At 38.3% G+C, this 20,022-nt stretch overlaps 2 protein-coding genes across 2 annotated transcripts; both read right to left on the reverse strand.

Annotated features, from left to right (window-relative positions):
* Nucleotides 1-732: 732 nt before the first annotated feature.
* On the reverse strand, nucleotides 733-8,851 carry LOC144659889 (nuclear envelope integral membrane protein 1-like). The gene is made up of 9 exons (XM_078520409.1): nucleotides 8,764-8,851; nucleotides 7,012-7,189; nucleotides 5,707-5,879; nucleotides 4,731-4,803; nucleotides 3,953-4,046; nucleotides 3,295-3,427; nucleotides 2,611-2,833; nucleotides 1,807-1,986; nucleotides 733-1,013 (listed from the first exon to the last, which is right to left on the reverse strand). The coding sequence occupies exons 1-9, from the start codon at nucleotides 8,849-8,851 to the stop codon at nucleotides 887-889; spliced, it is 1,269 nt and encodes a 422-aa protein (XP_078376535.1). The 3' UTR covers nucleotides 733-886.
* A 1,300-nt stretch (nucleotides 8,852-10,151) lies between these two features.
* Nucleotides 10,152-19,512, reverse strand: LOC144661599 (SPARC-like). The gene is made up of 6 exons (XM_078522405.1): nucleotides 19,313-19,512; nucleotides 18,344-18,374; nucleotides 16,855-17,073; nucleotides 15,766-15,929; nucleotides 10,979-11,156; nucleotides 10,152-10,368 (listed from the first exon to the last, which is right to left on the reverse strand). Exons 1-6 carry the CDS (start codon nucleotides 19,370-19,372, stop codon nucleotides 10,340-10,342), a joined length of 681 nt encoding a protein of 226 aa, XP_078378531.1. The 5' UTR covers nucleotides 19,373-19,512; the 3' UTR covers nucleotides 10,152-10,339.
* Nucleotides 19,513-20,022: the final 510 nt, after the last annotated feature.

The raw sequence follows: 20,022 nt of genomic DNA on the forward strand, positions 1-20,022 counted from the left end.
AGTAACATGCCACGCGTTAAATTTAGCAAATAAGTTACTTCCACTCTAATTCAAATAAATAATTGAATAAATAACAACTTGTCATGTACAAACGAATCCCGCTTCAACGGACGTAGCCTGCGAGCAACTCCTCTTAGGGGTGGTCTTTCTTTCCTTTTCTCCCCCACCCCACACCTAAGAGGACTTCTTTGTGGGCTGCAACGGACGCCATTTAGACCACATATGTGTGTGTATTAAAGCGGGTGTCCGTTTAAACGGCACTCGACTGCAAGAAAAACTATTGGCCCTTTATAACTGTCTAATATGGTTGCTGTAGTGATCCACACACGCATACAGAACTGTACATACAGGCAAACGTCCGAACAACAGGCCAAAAAATGGGCTAAAAAGTAAGCTAAAGATCTGCAAAAATGTGCGTGTGCTGTTGAAGCCCAGCTTAGGATGTAGTTCAGTTCCACCGTAACAATTGCACACGTTCTGGAACCGTGGAAACACATTGTTTTCAGCGTCGATGACAACGACTATGTGGGCTGTCTTTCCATGTGCCTTGCTCGTCTTGCTTGAATAGAAAAATCTCCCATTTCCTGGTGTCCTAGTCAAAGCCAATGGCCTAACTCTATTTAGACCTGCTGTCAGGTTTCTTCGGTAGACAGGGCCCAAACCAAAGTGAGCATGCATTGCACATTCCTTTCACCTTCCAAAAAGACACCTTAAGAGGCGCGGCAGGGTGTCCCCCACTGCAGGAGCACATGCGTATGTAATGTCCCTGCCTGGCCAAGCCTTCGACTTAGGGTTTCCTCCACATATTTCCATACTAGCACGGCTGCACAAATTCCAGCGCATCGAAGGCTGATGTTGTTTCTTGTGATAAAAAACGTGACGACCGTTAATCCTGGTTTGGATCACTATCATTCCCATCGCTATCAGAAGTGAGCCAAGGTGACGGATCGTCCTCGTATACCTTCACTTCTTCATCTTGAATGTGTTGCCCGGTGGACACGAACGCAGCAAATCTAGAAATTAAGCGCGGTGTAAACTTTTACATGTAATGTCGACTCCCAATACGGGATCGTGTTGAATCTAACAGAAATTTGTTTCCAACTTCGGAATGTATTTTGAAAAAACAGTATCAACACTGAGCTGTATAGTAATCTTTTTTTCTTTAATACCCCCAGTGGAGTATTTAAATTCTCTTTTTGAGAGGGGGGGGGGCGGAGAGGGGGGTGAGTTTATTTTGGCTGAGCGCAAGAGACGTACATGTATTGCGAGCGTACTAGGAAAATATCGCCAGAGGATATAGGGCAATATTCTTCAAGTACGGTTCAGCTAGTGTTAGTTTAAAATAAAAACTTCATTACAGGGCTCTTTGCCGCACTGCTGTCCGCGTTTTGCCTGGCACCTAATTATTAACATCGCTCATAATGCCCGTGGGGAATACGAGTAAATACAATCCCAACTATTAGCCAATCACAGCACGCGTTATATCTTAAAACGCTCTATCCATAAGCACATCTTCTGCTGAGCTCGTCAATTGGTTAAGATTTTTTTGGAATAGTAGACTGCCAAAAGGTGTCAAAAACTTAAGAATGTGGCAACGGAGTGATTCAATGTACAAAAGTACCCATGAACTGGCAGATATACCTATGTTGAGATCAATACTCGAATCCTCAATAACTCGAGCCTCCTGCTTACTCGAACCTTTTTCAGTCGATTTCCCTCCAGGTCATTTTCTTACTTATTTTACCCTTGATAATTCAAGCCCTCCGATAACTCGAACCTTATTGCGATTTAACTGTATTGTCATACCTGGAAGGATGTTTCAGTCGGCTGACCACGTGCCAAGCGTTACACTCGGGACTGTTGCAATATTCTCTAAGATGCTCTAAAGCTCGACTCGTTTCCTCGGATGCCTGTATAACATATTCCTCTTGTGTTAGAAACTTGTGTTTTGGCGGAAAGAAGAAGTAATAGACTCTGTAAGAAACCCTGCAGGAAAATTCAGAGATACAAGTTAAAGCTGTTTTAGGGAAAAGCACGAGCACAAGGCGTTAGGCGGCAGCGTGGGGTGGGGCGTTTTTTGAGGCGCGGGATGTGCGACGCCCAAATGGAAAACAATTGTTTCGAAATCAATACCTTAAGGTTAATATTTTTAGCGGCTATTTATTTAAGCGATTTTTCTGAGCAAGATTCAGCAAGATTCCGAAAATTCTAAAAAAATATAGTGATATCATGTAAACCAGTTTTCAATGAACATATACAGTAGCTAAGATGGAAATAAAATGTTCAGTAAAAGAACAAACTCACTTGAAGTTAAACGAACATTTCCATTGCAAGAATAAGCAAAGTTACCGACATTCATTTTTTAAAGAAATTAACAAAACTATTATGTTTTAAACATAATAGTTTTGTTAAATAATAATAAAATTAACAAAACTATTATGTTTTTAAACATAATAGTTTTGGGGTGGGGGGGGGGTACTTAAATTTATAAACGAGTTTAAATTTGACCGAGACAAATTTTAGCGAGTACTTTATTTAACGATTTCCGCTCAACTCGCTAAAAGTTAGGAGCCGCTAACAATAGTAACCTTAATGTAGTCGCGGACCTACCAGTTTCGAGGCATCAGTTTTATAATACTCATTAGGATACCACTGGTGCGGATGACATGTGACAAAAACACAGTGCTTATCAGACCGAATGACACCACATCTGAGCGGGTGCCCATGTAGAGCAGGGTCAAACCAACAAGCTGCAGCATCCATCGTATAAGATCCAGTCCTCGGTCGCTTGTCACAGGGCCGTGATAATAACAAACACAGAAGCTGATGATACCTGAAAATCAAGCGTATATTTATTACATCCTTTCAGACACAAGGTCGAATCAGAGCAATTTATACATCTTATTTACCAAGCACGGAGGCCGTATACTTGGGGAATATCAGCCCTAGGTCTTGGCAGTCTGTACAGAAAGGACTGAGGGCCGATATTCACCCAGCACGGTTCCGGGCAACCTTGGTTAATAAGAGATTTTCTAATAAAATGATTAAGATTATATAGATATAAGCGGAAAACAGAAAGGTTAAAAAGAACGGAATTCTAACCGAGGACCCACCAGGTGTTTGGTTGGAAAAGGATTGCCTAACGTTGTTTTACAAACCAATAAAAAGTACGAGGGGACTTTTTATGGGAAAGGGAGTAAAGTGTTTTGTTTGTTTTTTAATTTTTACTTTTGTAAGCCAAACAAACGTTGTGCGGGTTTGCACGGGATATAAAATATTGAGAGAAGACCTCACCTACTACAACAAGATATCCAATAACCCACTGATTGTGGTTCACTATTAGGTCTTTCAAGTTGCTCCATGTCCACTGGATTACATAAGCTGCCACACTCCAGCCTCCAATCAAAAGAGCATAGGCACCTCCTCTCTAAACATAATTATGGAATAATGAAGGCAAAGAAAAATGGATTCAAGAAGAAAACCAGATGCACATATGTGAACACTGTCATAATGAATCGCCTAAACTGGTATTCTTGTATGCACCAAAAAGAATCAAATTATGCCCTGAAAAGTACGTTGAGCAAGTATAAACCCAGGATTTATTTTCTGAATTTTACAGTTCATAAAAAAGCATCACACACAAAACTTTTCTCAATATACAGTGTATTGTACAGAACGAACTTCCTAAAGAGTTACAAAATAAACACAAGTTTGGAGCTACATGTATTCTGTAGGCAACAAAAATATGTGCACTATGTACTGTTGTTATGCCTGGAGACACTTATCTGGCATGCATCTTTTCACAAATGGAGGTTATTGTTTCTTTTCTTTTTTTTTTTTCATGTTCAACGCGCATGTATAATTATTTTTTCAAGTACCGGTATATGTACATTTAAACAGGGCCAGCCGAGTGATTTTGCTTTCAGAGTCTTGATTAATAATTAGTTCTTACCCCAGGGATGAGTCTGTGCAGGATGTAAACAAGCATCAACAGGGACATAATGAGGCCGAGTGAGACACCAGATGAATAAAAGAACACACTATTCCTGGAGTGGAAAAAAATCACCAAACTGAGAGATTATTTCTGTCATAAACATTACGTACAATTTGTCATTTCCTGAATCTATTTCTAAACATATCGATGTACAATCCTTTCGGGAGCTCCGCAATACATTCAATAGAATTTATCATACATGATCTACCTGCAGTACATAAACATTAGTCAATCAATCAATCAATTTAACTGTCAGAATACTTAGCATTGTTGTGCTAACAATATATAATGGGAACCAAACAAAAATTAGAAATAAAACAAAACTTGTTAAAAATCCCAACTGATTGGAGGTTCACCAGCTGGCTAAAAAGCGTGAAGATGATAAATTTTGGACCACTGAACACAAATTCAGTGACGTGGCAGGAAGGAGGACTTGAACTCAGGACTTCTAAATTACAAGTCCAGCGCCCTAACCACTTAGCCATGCTGCCTCCTTAATGCCATTGCTAGAGCTGTAGATGCAAAGCATTCTTCAAGATGCCCCAAAATTTTGCATGTTTCCATCAGAAAAGAACTCAGCATGTTATATAGACTTTCAAACAGCCGCTTCGCGGCCTAAAAGGCGCGCTTCGCTCGCTTATTTACTGTGAAAACTCGTGAGGTCGACTTGTGGCAAGTCTACATGAAATACAGAAAATGAAAATTTAAAAGAAAAAAAGGTTATTTAACAGTATACCTACTAAGTCTCTCTGCATTGTAAAATATGATCAGCCCTGCCAGGAATGTTGCTGGGAAGTACCAGTCAATCACTGAATGAAAACAAAACAGTTCACAAAAGTAAAGCATTCTGTATGTGCAACATTTATGTACAATGTACGTGGGAAATTCTAAAGCTATAATAAAGTATTGTCTTAAATTGTGATCATACAGTGTATAATGCATGCCATGATTGGGTGTGTGACTGAGTAGTCATTTTTTGCCAGGCTTTCTCTAGTTTGAAAAACACTACTTTATCTCTTTGTGGAACAATTTGTGACATCATCACTTTTCTCATTTGCATTACAAAAACACAAATATCTCTGAAAAGAAAGAAGATATTTCAAAAAGGAAACTGTCATTCTTCTTTAAATTAAAAATCCTTTAAAATAATCAGCAATTATTTTTTACTTCATAGGCACTTTAATCGTTGGTGACTTTTAAGCAATTGAGTAGCTGCGGTCAGAAAAGAACTGAATAATGTTTGGTCAATCGATGTGACTGGCGCTATATTCGATCTGGCTGGTGCTATGATCCGACTGACGCAAAATTTGCCAACTAGCACCGTGAATAAAGCGTCATAAACCAAGCTTCTCAACCAATAAGAATGTCCCATTCTTGAATTCACCCCTGGAAACTATTCTGATTTAAAAATATAAAATATACTACATGTACATCGACACGTATACAATGTATGTAAGCAATTTATTGTAAAATTTGCCACTTGGGAAATTATATACACTGTACAAATGTCACACAAGGAAAGGATGGGTAACGATAACTAGTAAAACCAATTTTACATGTGAACAGTTGAAAATACATGTGTGATTAACGATTGCCACAATCAACTGCTGTTAACTTTGGCACAACATAACTGAAACGCGATAAAACCTGATAATTTATGATCTGCATGTAAAGGTATCCATGCTAAATTGATACTACTGTACTCCTATTACCTCGAAATGAAGCTGTCACTATCACTTCTTGCCTTTCTTCAAGTTCAACAGCACAGCACGATGTCTTGAATGGTGACTGTTTGAAAACAATGTGTTCCATAACATTCCTGCTTGTCACAAAAGACTGTAAGACAGACGCCCAAGACTGATTGGCAGGATTGAGAGCAGAGCAACTGTTGGATAAAATGGAATGACATGAATGCACATAGATCTACACACTGTACCAGCATTTAGCATGACATGGACAATATAAAAAGACGCATTTTTCTTAATCTTCTAATGCTGGGGTCAAATAAATACCAGGTCTACAAGGTTGAGTTATAAATGCTCAAATGTTTATTTGACATTCAGTGTTCATTTAAAACTGACCTTATTTTAGTAAACTGATTCACACTGATCAATAGAAGACAGTATTAAACACTCCATGAGCTTTCTGAGAGGGTGCAAACAGACTAATCTGTGTGGAGGCTAAAGACCAATTTGGTGACCTCAATTTTATATTTGTTAAATAATATTTCAATCACAGGGGGGCACTCAAAAAAGTTTTATACGGGGAGGCTCCGTCCCGAGCTCTGACCCCTTACCCTTTTTTATACCATTTTTGACAGAAATTGCACCCCTTTCGTATACCTTTTACTGAAAAAGGGCACCCCTTTCATATACCTAAAAGACATGGCATAGACTTAGAACAGGACGTTTTCTTGTCATTTTCACGTAGCGCTTAGTACATTAAAATAATACAGCCGTAAATTGCGTCTGTTCGAAATATTTTAATTAAAGGCCCTTTTAAATACCTAAATGACAGATTTCCATACCCTTTCGTATACCAAAACTTGTAAAATCCCAACCCTTTCATATACCTTCAGCCTGAGAAAGGTACCCCTTTCGGGCGGAGCCTCCCCGTATAGGCCATTATAGGGAGTACCCCCCCCCCCGGGATTTCACTGTCAAATGATAGTAGGTGAGGCCAAAAAGTATTTAACAAAGCCCCTCAATAAATAAATTTTAGCAATATTCTATATTTAATACATAGACCAGCCACTGCATTATGCTTAAACAATAAGACTGCTCACTCTCCATTTTTATTAACTTTGATAGTTGGCTCGGGCCAACTAGATGTATAAGGCAATGAAGACCTCAAACTCACTGTCAGATAACAAAAATAAATGGCACCCTTGAGATCCTTGTCTAATGATCTATAAATAAAGATGATTCATTGGTACAATCAATGACATGCTATTTTTTTACTTGTAGATCATTTGAAAGATGTCTAACAAAATAAACGAATTCTCAAATTGAACTAACCTTTCAGCTTCATAAAACTGCACCTCTGTTTTATCAAATTCAAGCTCAACTATAACACTACCCCATAAGCGAGACAGTGTGAGCTCGCCACCATGCACACAAACTGCTATCGTCGAACTTTCGTGTGGAGGCCGCACTTTAAATCTGTTCTCTCTTGATAAGTTTGCAACTGAAATGTCTGTGGATATAAAACACTTAGTACACTTAGTACAAGTTTTGCTGTACTGTTTTACATTCACTCAGTAGATTGCATTAATAGGCCTTATCACGGTTTTCGACGCCATCTTGATGAGTAGGCAAAGCGGGCAGAAATTACAGAGTTTGTATGGGAATCCGACGGCAAATATCTTTTACAAAGATTGAATTCAGTACCTATGTAGCACTATTATGCTATCACCTTATTTCTATTCTTGACCAGCTCAATAAAAAGTGTCGGGATCAAAGTTCAGATTTCATAAATAAATAATACTAGATAGTACATCTACACGTATAAATCGCCATAATTACCAAGCATAATTATTTATTTCATAGTGTACAAATGTAGAATTGCTCTAGAGTTTTTTATTTTTAATATTTTGATGTGCCTGAGGTCTTCTTAAAAGTTGTAGTAATTTCTCATGAACATTGCATGGTAAACAAATGAGTCTGCAATATTGTGATTGACATAAAAGCCTTGAGAACATTACAAATCTATGTCTTGATCTGCAAAAGCTAAGCACCAAGCATTAGGTGTAGGATGTGGAGAGAGGATGGGAGTGCGGTGATGTCAAAAGTTCCCACTGTCCATAATCTCATATCAATCCTCTTCCACATCCCACACATTTCATATTCAACTCTTAGGATTTTATACATGTACTTATAATAATTATAATTCATTTAGTATAGCTAAAGCCATCCCTTTTTTTTTTCTCTGTTTAGTGTCGTCCGACCGACCCAGATTTTTGCATTTTCAAAAAAAAAATGTTATACAGAAGGTAATGAAGGCAATGACACATTTTAAATAATGGTTCATCCTTTTTGCGCTGTTCTCATTTGAGTTTAACCGCGATGTTGATTTTTCCTCCCTCCATTGCCGCCATGTTGACTTTGTAACCATGTCTTCTTGTTTCCAGACTTCACGGATATTATGCTGAGGTACCGGGCCTCCTAGTTCCAGTCTCCTTATCCACTTTTTTTTGTTTTTGTTTTTTTTTTTAATTCCGGCCGACCGACCCAAAATAAGAAAACACATACGACAATAAACAAAAAAAGGGGGATTGCCTAATAGACCTAAAAAAAAATAATGAAAATTTTACCTTTCTCCAGCTTGCTGCCTTCTCATACATGTATCTCATTTTATGTATTTTCCCTTCCCATCCCCACAGCCTTCATTCTCCCTCTATTCTTGGGTTCTTACCCACTGTCTAAGACTACAGCGAAAGATGTTTTTCTTTTGAACCTTTCAAGTTTCACTTTAGCTTACATGGAAAGTTCTTTGTATTACAGTTCCCCAATTTAAAACCAGCAAAAATTTTTATTAATTATTTAACCAAGAAACACAAATTAACTTGTAGCTAGTAATATCTACATCAATAAAACTATTATCTAGATCGTTAAGAGATTAGTTAACTTATATCATGTGCTAATCAGCGCGCCGTATATAAAACATCTTTAGCGCCATCTTCACATACAACTCATGATTATAACAACAGACTTTAGGATTATTGGCAAAACAGAACGTCAAGGCATTAAACGGTAGCTAGTCTTACTCACCCTCACACTCAAGAGCCTCTGTGACGAATAAAATAGAGTGAAATAGAAGATGAACGAACAAAGATTTTCCAACGCTACCTGCCGCCATTTTACTCAGGTTTCAGTTCGTTATCCGCTGACCATGAATCCTGTCAACACATTTAACGCGCGAGTTCGCGCGCGACATGTGCATGTACTAAAACAGTGTGATAATATAGCCAGAAAGAATGATGTTTGATTAGTTTATTCCCTTCAAAGATGACAATTTTCTCGCGCGCGTTGCTCGGAGGTGAATAGTTAACAAGGGATATTCGCTATCCACTGTTTTAGTATATACTAACAACTGTTGTAGCTGTGTCGGTTTTTTTTTTTTATTTTACCAGAAAAAGTTTTAGCCCGCAGTGTAGCCGGCGTTATAGACTTCTGTTCGCGAGTTAGAGTAGGAGATATCTATTACATTTTCTTCAGTTTTTCTAACGCAACGTGTTTCAATGATAAACAAGTTGTCTTTGATGAAGTTGATTTTTTCCTAACCTGTGATCAGGCCTCTTTTTGGGGGTGGCGGGGAGTGAGTGGGTTTGGTCGCAGGCTACAATTTTCCCAGAGAGCGTAGCAGATGTGAAATACGGTGTTTGTCAGTACCAGTAAAAATTTTGGATCTGCGTACTTGATCTTGAGCTTGATCCCTAAAATCTCCAGGCTGGTCTGCTTAGTGGTTCTCTGGGGATGGGTAGGGGAGAAGAGGTATGAGAATTTTCAATCGCTCTGCATCGAAACGTTTGTTTCTAATCCAGTTTAGTAGAAACTCAGTCATGTTCTATTTGAAATCCGCGAATCTGATTGGTTCTCCCATTGATTTCTATTCGCCGATAGAAAACAATCGCGCGCGTTGCTCTTTTAAGGGCGATTTTTTTCCTGATTTCTGGCTTAAAAGTACATAAAATTGTAGGTTTTGGATTGCAATTCTTTAGAGTTTCTACTAAAACAATTAGACTACTCGCCCTCGTTATCTATGAGCGATAGTCAACTCGGCTGCGCCTCGTTGACTATTCGCTCATAGAAAACTCGGGCTCGTAGTCTAATTGTTAATTAGTAGGCAGTCACGTTTCAGGAGTCAATGCAGCCTCTTATTCAAAGAGGCAGTAAACGATCACTAATATCCGCATCTTAGTTGACCATTGTAAACCTTAGTCACGATCAGTGATTCTCTTCAATAAAGGAACTTATCCGAAATGGGGAATTTCTGCGGTGGAATTCCACCAACTTCTATAAGAGAAACGCAAAGAGTACTTGTGTTTATTGAGAGACAGACAAGTTCAATAAAGGAACTTATCCGAAATGGGGAATTTCTGCGATGTAACTCTACTAAATTTTGTAAGAAGAAACTTATTGAGACCGAGACAAACAAGTTTACAGCTCAGTTAAAGCCTTTATTGCCTACGTACTTAAGCTTAGCAGAAAATAACATTTTACAGAAGCGTAACAGTGATAGCCCCCCTTTTATTATAGCAAATAAAAAATTAATGATAGATGTTCTAGTTTTTCGCTCTTGGTTATGTTCTTCCCCTGCCTTAGAGCCACACTGCATTGACTTGTTTTACCACTCTATACTCTGTTCAGTGATTTCTGTAAAAAAAAAACCAAGAGAAAATTGTCAGATTGTGCAGATTGTTATCTTTTGTGAACCGGTATACCTTTGTTGTACAATAAGCTCCATATCTCTTACTAAATTTGACATAAGAAAGACATCTAACAGTACTACGGTTTTCCGGTTTGGAGCAACTCCATATGACATCTAAGAATAAAACGTTAGAAAATGCTCTTACTATTCAGCGCGTTCTTCAAATGTTAAAAGGTTGCTAGCACTGAGTCTACTGTAAATCGGACGAATAGTGTTGACATCAGAGCAGTTTGATGTGCCTTACGATTGGCTAAAAAAGTGTATAGGGAAAGTGGCCAACCAATCGGAACGAAGAAAACCACCCGTGATTGAGGTCACGTGACCTTTCCCGCGCTTTTCATTTTTCTACTCACTAGCCTGCGTAGCTGGCGGTATTGTTGGGCTTTGAATCCCGCACAAGCAAACGGCGAAACCGCGACAACGAGCGGCACAGCCGCGAGAGGCTTGGGAGGAGGAGTTGAAATACCTCCCCCCGAGCCTCTCGCGGCTGCGCCGCATGCTTGTGTGCGCTTTAAAACCAAACAATACTGCCAGCTTCGCAGGCTATCTACTCACCGGTCGCCATTGGCGGGAAACAAGTGTTCCATTCCCTAAGACTGATTCCCTTTTGATGATCATAGTCACATGACTTCATGAATCCGACCATGCAATCTTCATCTCGGTCAATCATTGACTCGATCTCATCTGCGTCAAGAATGTCATTGTGGTTCTTATCCTGGCTGTAAAATTCCCACTAGCATGAAAGAAAAGAAATTAACCACTGACAATTTAAACTTATACACAAAGCTCAATGTAGGTATCATATTGACGATGTTGAGAAGCTAGTCGTGGCTTCCCAACTCATAAGTGTCTTTAGTAGGTAAACTTTCGGCTTTCTGCCGTGGCTTAGGACTGTTAACAGTCTATTATTCGTATACTGTTGATCCCGTGTCAGCGGATCGAATTCATATTTGTCCGGAGTCTTTCTTTTTTTTTTTTAATATCTTTATTGCCATTTTAACATTGTACAAATGTTACAGTGTAAGAAAAAAAAAAAAGAACAGACGTAAGTTACAAATAAGTTACGTAGTTTATAAACTGTTACAATTTACATATGAAAATAAAGGTACAGGTACATAGGAAAATAAAGTAAATGAAAAAAATATAAATAAATAAAGAAAAATAAATCAACAAGGAAATAAGCTTACATAAAGTCTTTCCACTTTAATTCTTTATTGCCATTTTAACATTGTACAAATGTTACAGTGTAAGAAAAAAAAAAAGAACAGACGTAAGTTACAAATAAGTTACGTAGTTTATAAACTGTTACAATTTACATATGAAAATAAAGGTACAGGTACATAGGAAAATAAAGTAAATGAAAAAAATATAAATAAATAAAGAAAAATAAATCAACAAGGAAATAAGCTTACATAAAGTCTTTCCACTTTAATTCGAAATTGTTAATAGTTTTATTTCTAACTGCAATATGTTGTAGAGTATCCAATCTGTTTTTTAGAAAAGGAGGAAAGCCGTCAAAAAGGTACATCATCGCAGTCTTGGGTCGTACAAAAGATATAATACTTAGCTACAAGTGATATGTAATTTAAAATATCTTTTGTTTGTATGGCGTTGTCATGCCAGCCGTAAAGGATATCGCGTTCTGAAAGAGTAATTGTATTTTGTTGTTTTTCGGACCACCACTTTTGAAATGCAGTCCAGAAATTAGAAATTTTAGGACATCGGTAGAGTAGATGAGGCAATGTTTGCGGCTGCGTTTTACATAAATGACAAGTTTCAGAGTCGCATAAATTCATACGAAAAAGCGAATACCTGGTAGGACGTATATTATGGATGATTTTATATTGAAAGATTTGAAGCTTTGTTTCGATCGTAATTGCAAAAGGGAAGTTGTAAACATTTTTTAGGCTTTCTTGGGAGAAACCATACCGTAGAAGTCTTTGTTCAGCAGTTGGAGGTTGGAAGTAATGATCCGTAATAGCTGCATAAACAGAACGGGTGTTAATAATATTGCGTAAAGGGGATTCTTGCGACGCATTTTCGTTTTCAAATTGGTCTTTTGCTGCTTTGATTTCGCATCTCCAGCTTGGTGGAATTGCGTTTATTAGACCATAATAAGTTGTGAACGGGATTTTCAGCTGAAAAGTTTGTTGAAATGTGGTATGCGATAAGAAACCAAAATCATCATCAAGCAAGTCACTAATAAAGGTAATGCCGCTTTGGTGCCATTGTTTTAAATAGATCATGTGTTTGTTTATTAAGATGTTTTTATTATTCCATATAATTTCATTTTGCCGTTTAATATTGTCTTCTGAGATAATATGTTTGTTTTCCTGCCAATGCTTTAATATCACTTGGTAAAAGGGTGGTGCATTGTGTAGATCAAGTTGCCTTGAATTGTATCTGCAGTTTAATAGGAAAGAAAGGCCGCCATGTTGCCTAAAGAAATGTTCAATGAGAATTTTCCAGGAGGAGGAAGAGTTTTGGTGTATCCTGTTAATCCATGAGATTTTTAACTCAACTGGGTTACCCCCTTTAAATATCGTTCCTTCAGGAACGATGACGAAAAAAATCACTGAAAATTTATTCTTCGTCCAATCGCTACAAAATTTTGTAGAATGCGTGACAAGAGAATTACCCAATCCCCCCGCAAATTTGAGCTAATATACTTGAATGTGGCCTACACGACGTATTTCACGATTCGGACAAAAATCAATTCAAAATGGCGTCAAACGCGAAGATTTCGTCAATTGCGGTTGTCAGGGCAGAGAGAGCTTTTGAGTTTGTTTTTAGAGAAAGAAGGCAGTAATAATGGGATGCCTATTGATCTTGATCGTCAACTGCGAAATACAAGCGATGAATCGATCGAAATCAAGGTGAGAGTTGTGTACTTGGTACGAACCGTACGAGGGCACATGGTCTGAAATGCAATGAAATGTTATTTATATTTGCTTTCTGCGTACAAATCCTTGCTTGTTGCTTAGAATGGATGTCTGAATTTATCTCTGAGTATAAGGAGATCGTAATATTTTGAGGAAAAGGGTTTTTAGGACAACAGAAGTAACAAAATATTCGAAATTCTGTGACGCTACTTGACCTAAATATTTATGCTAATTTATGTAAATTAGGTTAAATATTTGCTTAGATAAATTGTAATAAATTCTTGTTTCATTCTATTTCAGCCAGAATTGCTGAATATGTTGCCAAAATAACAAGGAACATTTTTGCTTTTAACTTTTTCTTATAACCTTAAACATTTGTGAAACTTGTTGCTTTTTGTCCAAAATTTTTGGCCATTTTATTGTAATTTAAGGTAATTAAATTAATATATTCAAAAATATTATGGTTTGTTTTGGACAAAAACATTTTTTCCTGAAAGCCTGTTCCATAACCTTTCAAAAGAGGTATGTCTTTCTTCTCAGTTGTAAATATCTCCTGAGAAAATAAATAAAAACCAAATGTGGTCAATTTTGACTGTTTTTTGGCCTTCCCTGCAAGAGTTAAAGCGGTTTCCATTACCTTAAAGTCAATCATTTTTAGGCCGCCTTTGTTTTTTTGTCCTATGACTGTAGTTTTCTTTATTTTGGGAGGTTTACCTTCCCAAATAAAATTAAAAATCATGTTGTTGATCGTGTCAGGCAAGTCCTTTGGTAAACTGAGGTTAGAGCTGTTGAAAATTAATTTGGATAAGGCTAGAGTTTTAACGATATTTATTCTGCCAATTAAAGTCAGTTTCTTATTTTTCCAAATATTCAAAACTTTTTCCATACTTCGCAACTTTTCGTCGAAGTTAAGCTTATCCGCTTTTGTGGTGTCGTAGGAAAAGAAGACGCCTAAAGCGCAGATCGGGTCGACGGGCCATTTGAAATTGAAAGGTGTATCACATCTATTTTTCCATTTGCCGAGCCACATAGCTTCGGTTTTGGTGGAATTGACTTCTAGGCCGGAGACAACCTTAAATTGGTTTAGCAGTTCGAGTAAATGGGGAACAGATTCTGTATCGCTAAGAAAGACTGTGGTGTCATCTGCATACATGGTGGTTTTTATTTCATGGTTTCTTATTGTAATTCCTTTAATAAGATCGTGATTTTTGATGGCTCTTGCGAGAAGATCAAGACCAATAACAAAAAGAAGGCCTGATATTGGACAGCCTTGTCTCACTCCACGAGTTAAAGAAAAGAAGTGAGAAGCGTGACCATTGTTGAGAATACAGCTAGAAATATTTGAATATACAGTCTTGAACCATTGTAGGAAATCGGGCCCAAAGTTAAAGAGTGTGAGAGCCTTCTCCAGGTAGTTCCACTCAATTGTGTCGAAGGCTTTCCGGAAATCGACAAAAACGGCGATGCCAGGCGAATTTTCTTTATCCAAATGGAACATCAAATCTTGGATCAATCTGATATTTTCTCCAATGTATCGCCCTTTCACATAACCGGTTTGGTCGGGATTTATTATTTTAGGTAATACCTTTTCTAAACGATTAGCCAAAACTTTAGTGAGAATTTTGTAATCAACGTTTAAAAGAGATATTGGTCTTAGGTTCTCAAGGATGGTTTTGTCTTTATTTTTTTTGGGAATAAGCGAAATTATACCTCGTCGTTGGGATATCGACAAGGAACCGTTAAGAAAAGCATAATTAAAACTTTCAACAATTAGAGATTTAAGCTCAGGCCAGAAAAATTTTAAAAATTCAGTCGACAGACCATCGGTACCCGGAGTTTTGGCTGCTGCAAATTCTTTGAGTGCTTTGAAAGCCTCATTTTCTGTAATCAAACCTTCACATAGAGCCTGTTCATGGTCCGATAAAGCTGAGATGTTGCTGGGATTAAAGAAAACGCCCTCTTCCGGTTTCTTAACATTTTCCGCGTGTTGCGAGGTATATAGCGATTTATAAAATTTACTTTGTTCTTCTAAAATGTCAAACTGGTTAGTTATGACAGAATCGTTCGGTAGCTTCAGTTTAGAGACTAACTTTCTGGAGTGGTTTCTTTTTTCAAGGTTTAAAAAATATTTGTTGTTGCGTTCTCCTTGTTCATGCCATCTTGCGCGACTCCTGATGATGGTGCCGCGAGTTTTAAGTGCCATTATTTTTTCTAGACGAGCTCGAGTCTTTCTTTTACAAACAGACAGGAAACCCCGCACGACGACTTCTTGATAATTTTATCTGGATACATGTTGTTGCACATTTAGTTAAACTAAACACCGCTTTAATATTAATGGTTTCCCTGGGACCACGTGAACTGTAGGTGTCCGAGGTTCCAGGTTATAAAACACAATTCGTATGTTTTGACTGTCTGTCAATGTCCTCATGTCTTTAAAAGACAGAGGTGTAAATCATTTACCTCGATAATTGCCTGTCGTTCCTCATACGTCAGCGACTCGAGCCTTTTTGACTCTATGTTAAAGTTTGGGTCCAGTTCTAGTTCTCTTGCCACCATCAGATACTCGAGATATCGATCATGGAACTGCAAAAGACTGGAGACTGGGCAAGGCACGAAGTCATTACCTGGAAAATATTAAAATAAAAGACAGTTTTGAATGGTATTTCAGGAGAAAAGTAAGAGGACATATATAGAAAGAAAAAGAAAAACTAAGACAGGACATAAATAGTCAAATAAACTGGCTGAATTTTCTTATTTCGAGAAAGGGAAACGCGGCCGGCTCATGGTTAACGCATCTGACCCGAACAAGTGAGACTGGGGAAAGCGGTCGTTGTGTTGTATTCTAGGGCAAGATACTGTTAAGTACTGTCATAGTATCTCTCTCAATCCCGGGTACCAGTGAATCGCTTGATAAACAGACAAAAATTCCCTTTCAAGGGAAGAGGCAGAACAGAAACCTGATTTACACACTAGCATAGAAGAGCTACTAGGCTCTAAACGGCTTTAATGTTTATCATGTTTATCCGTGATAAACAGGTTAAACAGGTTAATTTTTTGAAGTTCTTCATAGTATTCGTCAGCGCAAAATTAATCAGTTTAAGAAATCGAGAGTTAGAGAAATCAGGACTGAAATTGGAATTTTGGTTCGAGTTATCAAGAGGTTTGAGAACTCGGAGGTTCGAGAAAACTGGAAGAGATTTTCTAGCCCACATTTTGCCCAAATCCCATCTCCCAGGCTATTGTTTCCCGATTTTCCGAATCCCAGTCCCAGTTCTATTCTATCATTTGTTTGTGATACCCAGTCGCAGTGACTCAAATATAATTTTCCCAGTGAAAATTTGCCCAATTCCAAGTTCTCATTTAACCCCTTCAGGCTCCTCCAGGAGGGATTCCACTTCGAGGCTTCGTGTGACACTAGTAACGAAAGAGATAGGGGAAGATGGCGAAGTTAATGTTTAAAAAAATCTGGACGGTAGAGGACACCTGAACCCCCTCCCTGTCAGCCATTAAGTTAAATTCCCCAAAAGCTCCTGCTACGAAACTAAATACCTTTCGTATCGCATTTTCCTATTCGTTCGATTCCCATCATAATACCAATGCGACAAGCAAACTTGTGCAGTTCACATTTGTTGATGAATTCTCTCAGGTACACGCTGCACACGGGTTTGTATTCGTCAGGACAAGATTCTGGGCAAACACACGTGGTAGAACGATCCTCGTTCACAACGCACATGCGCCCTTTAGTGCAGAAAACATTTCGGCAGGGATCTGTTGAGTGAAATGTCGAAAAGAACGTTAAGTCAAAGAATCAGTCGTGTTGGTAAAGATGTGAAGTTGGCGGCTTCTGAGTGTTTATAGTTTACGTAGAACTTCTGATCCAAGGGATTGTTCTCAGTTAATCACAACGGTCTGTAGCAGACAGTTGCGTCAATGTAATAGTTTTAGTTGATTGATTGACTGACTGACTGATTGATCGATCGATCGATCGATCCACTGACTGCCTTGCTGACTAGCTGGCTGGCAGATCTGACTGGCTGGCTAATTGAACGACGGAGTGAAGACCAGTGAATGAATAAACGAATGTCTGTTTACGGACAAACTGCCACAAACAAACAGTCAGGTCTGTTCACTGACTGACAAAATGATTGACAGACTGATTGACTACCTGACTGACAGATTGACTGGACCAAACCTTTGACTGTAAAGTGCCTTATGTAAGAAGATCTACCCTTTATTAAACTGACGGCTCGTCCTAAACGTTTCTAGCACTTTTTAATAACAGGCCGCTGAGAACAAGTCGACAATCAGACACAGTCACACTGAAAAGTGGTCAAAAACGTTTGAAACCAGTCAGAATGGGTATGTGTATACTAAGTCGCAATAGCGAAAGATTTCCGGCCAGGTTTCTTGTAGCCCCACACTGGCTACACAGACCTTCCTATGTTTCGAGCAGACAAGAAGGCTGGGGTTCTTCTCCGTGTGAGATTCTCAGTTACAATGTTAGACATAGATCTAGAAAATGACCTTGTACTTTTAGCATTCAGTTACACTCTCTTTTTCAATCATGTTTGCCAGTGGAGCCCTTTCAATCCAGTTTAAATTGATCGCAAATCACAAAATAACATCGGCAGGGGACAAGGGTGGAGAGACCTTGATAATGAAAGGAATGCTGTCCAAGAATTTTGATCAATTTTCGTCTGACAAAACGGTGGCGCTTATAACAAAAGGAGGCATTTTAATAATAATGATTGCGATTAGATTGCTATAATAATCATGACTTCACGCTGTGTCGTTAACATTTATTGTAAAATAGCCAATCAGAAAAGCATTTGAGTGCTTATTTTTAAAGATAAAAAAAATAATAATTGCAGTGGTAATGTCAACGAGGTAACAACTCATAAGATATGAAAGTACTGCTGGCTGCTAAATATAGATAAATTATTCCAAAAACACATGGCACCTATCGGTGTAAAACCTCTCTTTAAAAGTAATTTTATATCCATAAATTTTAATACATGCTGTTTATTAATGTACGTACCCGTATGCTTGTCAAGTGGTTTTTCCGCAGCCTTGGTAAAAGCAGATCAGCAAATCAAGAGAAGGCATAAAATAAACAGGAAATTAGCAGGGGAAAATAATACATAAAATTAAAATAGTTTTTCTTATTGCTGGTTATTGCGCTGTTGTTTTGGTTTAAAGTTCAAGACGATTGTTCAGCACAGCACCTCGTAGTTTTAAAAGGTGACTAAGTATCAAGCCCAACTAGATAGAGATAAACGAACCCAGATATTTATTGCATCCGCTGGATAGTGATTTATCCGCTAAACTAATCATCCGCTTTATTGACAGCCTTCCCGGAAAGAGGTGCCTGAATTTCCTGCTGACGCAACACCCAAACGATCTATTGCAACTGGCACATGGTTATAAAATCCTTCCCTTTTAGCTTTATTTTGCGTCGAAATAACCAAGGTTTTTTCCAAAAAGCTGCGCTAGCTCAGCTTTAATTACTGAGGTTATCGGTTAACGACGGATCATAAAAATTCTCCCAAGCACGCAGGAAACCAAAACATTACAGGAATTTTACACAACTATCCCTGTCTATATCGTCTGATTGTAAGTGAGTAGATCTGATTGCGGTGGAGATTTAAGACTGAACATAGCTTAATTCAAATATAGGAATTGGGGCAAGTTATAGAAATAACAATCAGGCCTATTAAAAGCGAAAAATGGAGGGCTGCCTCAAGCAAAAGATCTAAAGCGCATTGTGGTACGAGAATAGATTAATGCCATGTGTAAATATTGATCGTGCAATCAAAGATCAATGGCGGATTGTTTACTTTTTTCAAACCACCGTGAGAACGAGAACAAATTGCGACTACAATTTGTTTTGTTTGCAAGCAACGATAGTCCAAGATAGACTATTCTTTTCATCAAGCCCTGACAATAATATCTGGCTTTTGGTCAATCGAAGCAATATGGCGACAAAATCACTGTACAAGATACTCACCACTACTGTGTGTAAGAACACACAACCAAGCACAAAAGACAGAAATTCAACACGCATCATGATAAAAACGGTTTCTTCCAATTCTTATGTCGATTTTGCTGGTGTCTCACCGAGGTATCTTTATCGCTCTCGTACGGGTTTCAGAGATGTTACTTCTTGCGGTCAAACGAGCGACTGTCCCCTTGATCGGAATGAAGGTGTCTACGTAAAAATATTTGGTGAAACTTTACACTTGGTATTTTGTAATCCTTATAAAAATGTCAGACAGCTGTCATCAAGGCCATACAGTACCCCAGTTGTCTCCCAGCGGATACTTATATATAGGAGGAGCTATAAAGAACGAACCATTGGGGGAGGGGAATAACATATATAAATCTTTTATGCACTATTTCTTTTGGCCAGTGAAAACTGTTGATTGATAATTGCCCACCTTCCCCTACACGTCTTCAGAATAGGCCGTCCCTTTATACTGCCGTCGTTTGTGAGCTAAAGGACCTAAAGCTCTACAGTGACAGGAGCCCCTGACGTTGAGCAGATCGACGTGACCTTTACAGAGAAACTGTCAAGCATATTTTATAAAGTTGGCAATTTTCCAACAAAACGTGGGTTTCCCCTGCCTCGTACCCAGATGCCTCTCTCTTTTTGCTTCGCTCGTCACCAGACACGTTCGCGCTTCGCGCTCGCCGAAAATACGAAGCACCTGAGGAGGA

This window comes from Oculina patagonica, chromosome 7 (assembly GCF_052425735.1).
Source record: "Oculina patagonica isolate OP01 chromosome 7, crgOcupat, whole genome shotgun sequence".
Classification (NCBI taxonomy): Eukaryota; Metazoa; Cnidaria; class Anthozoa; order Scleractinia; family Oculinidae; genus Oculina; species Oculina patagonica.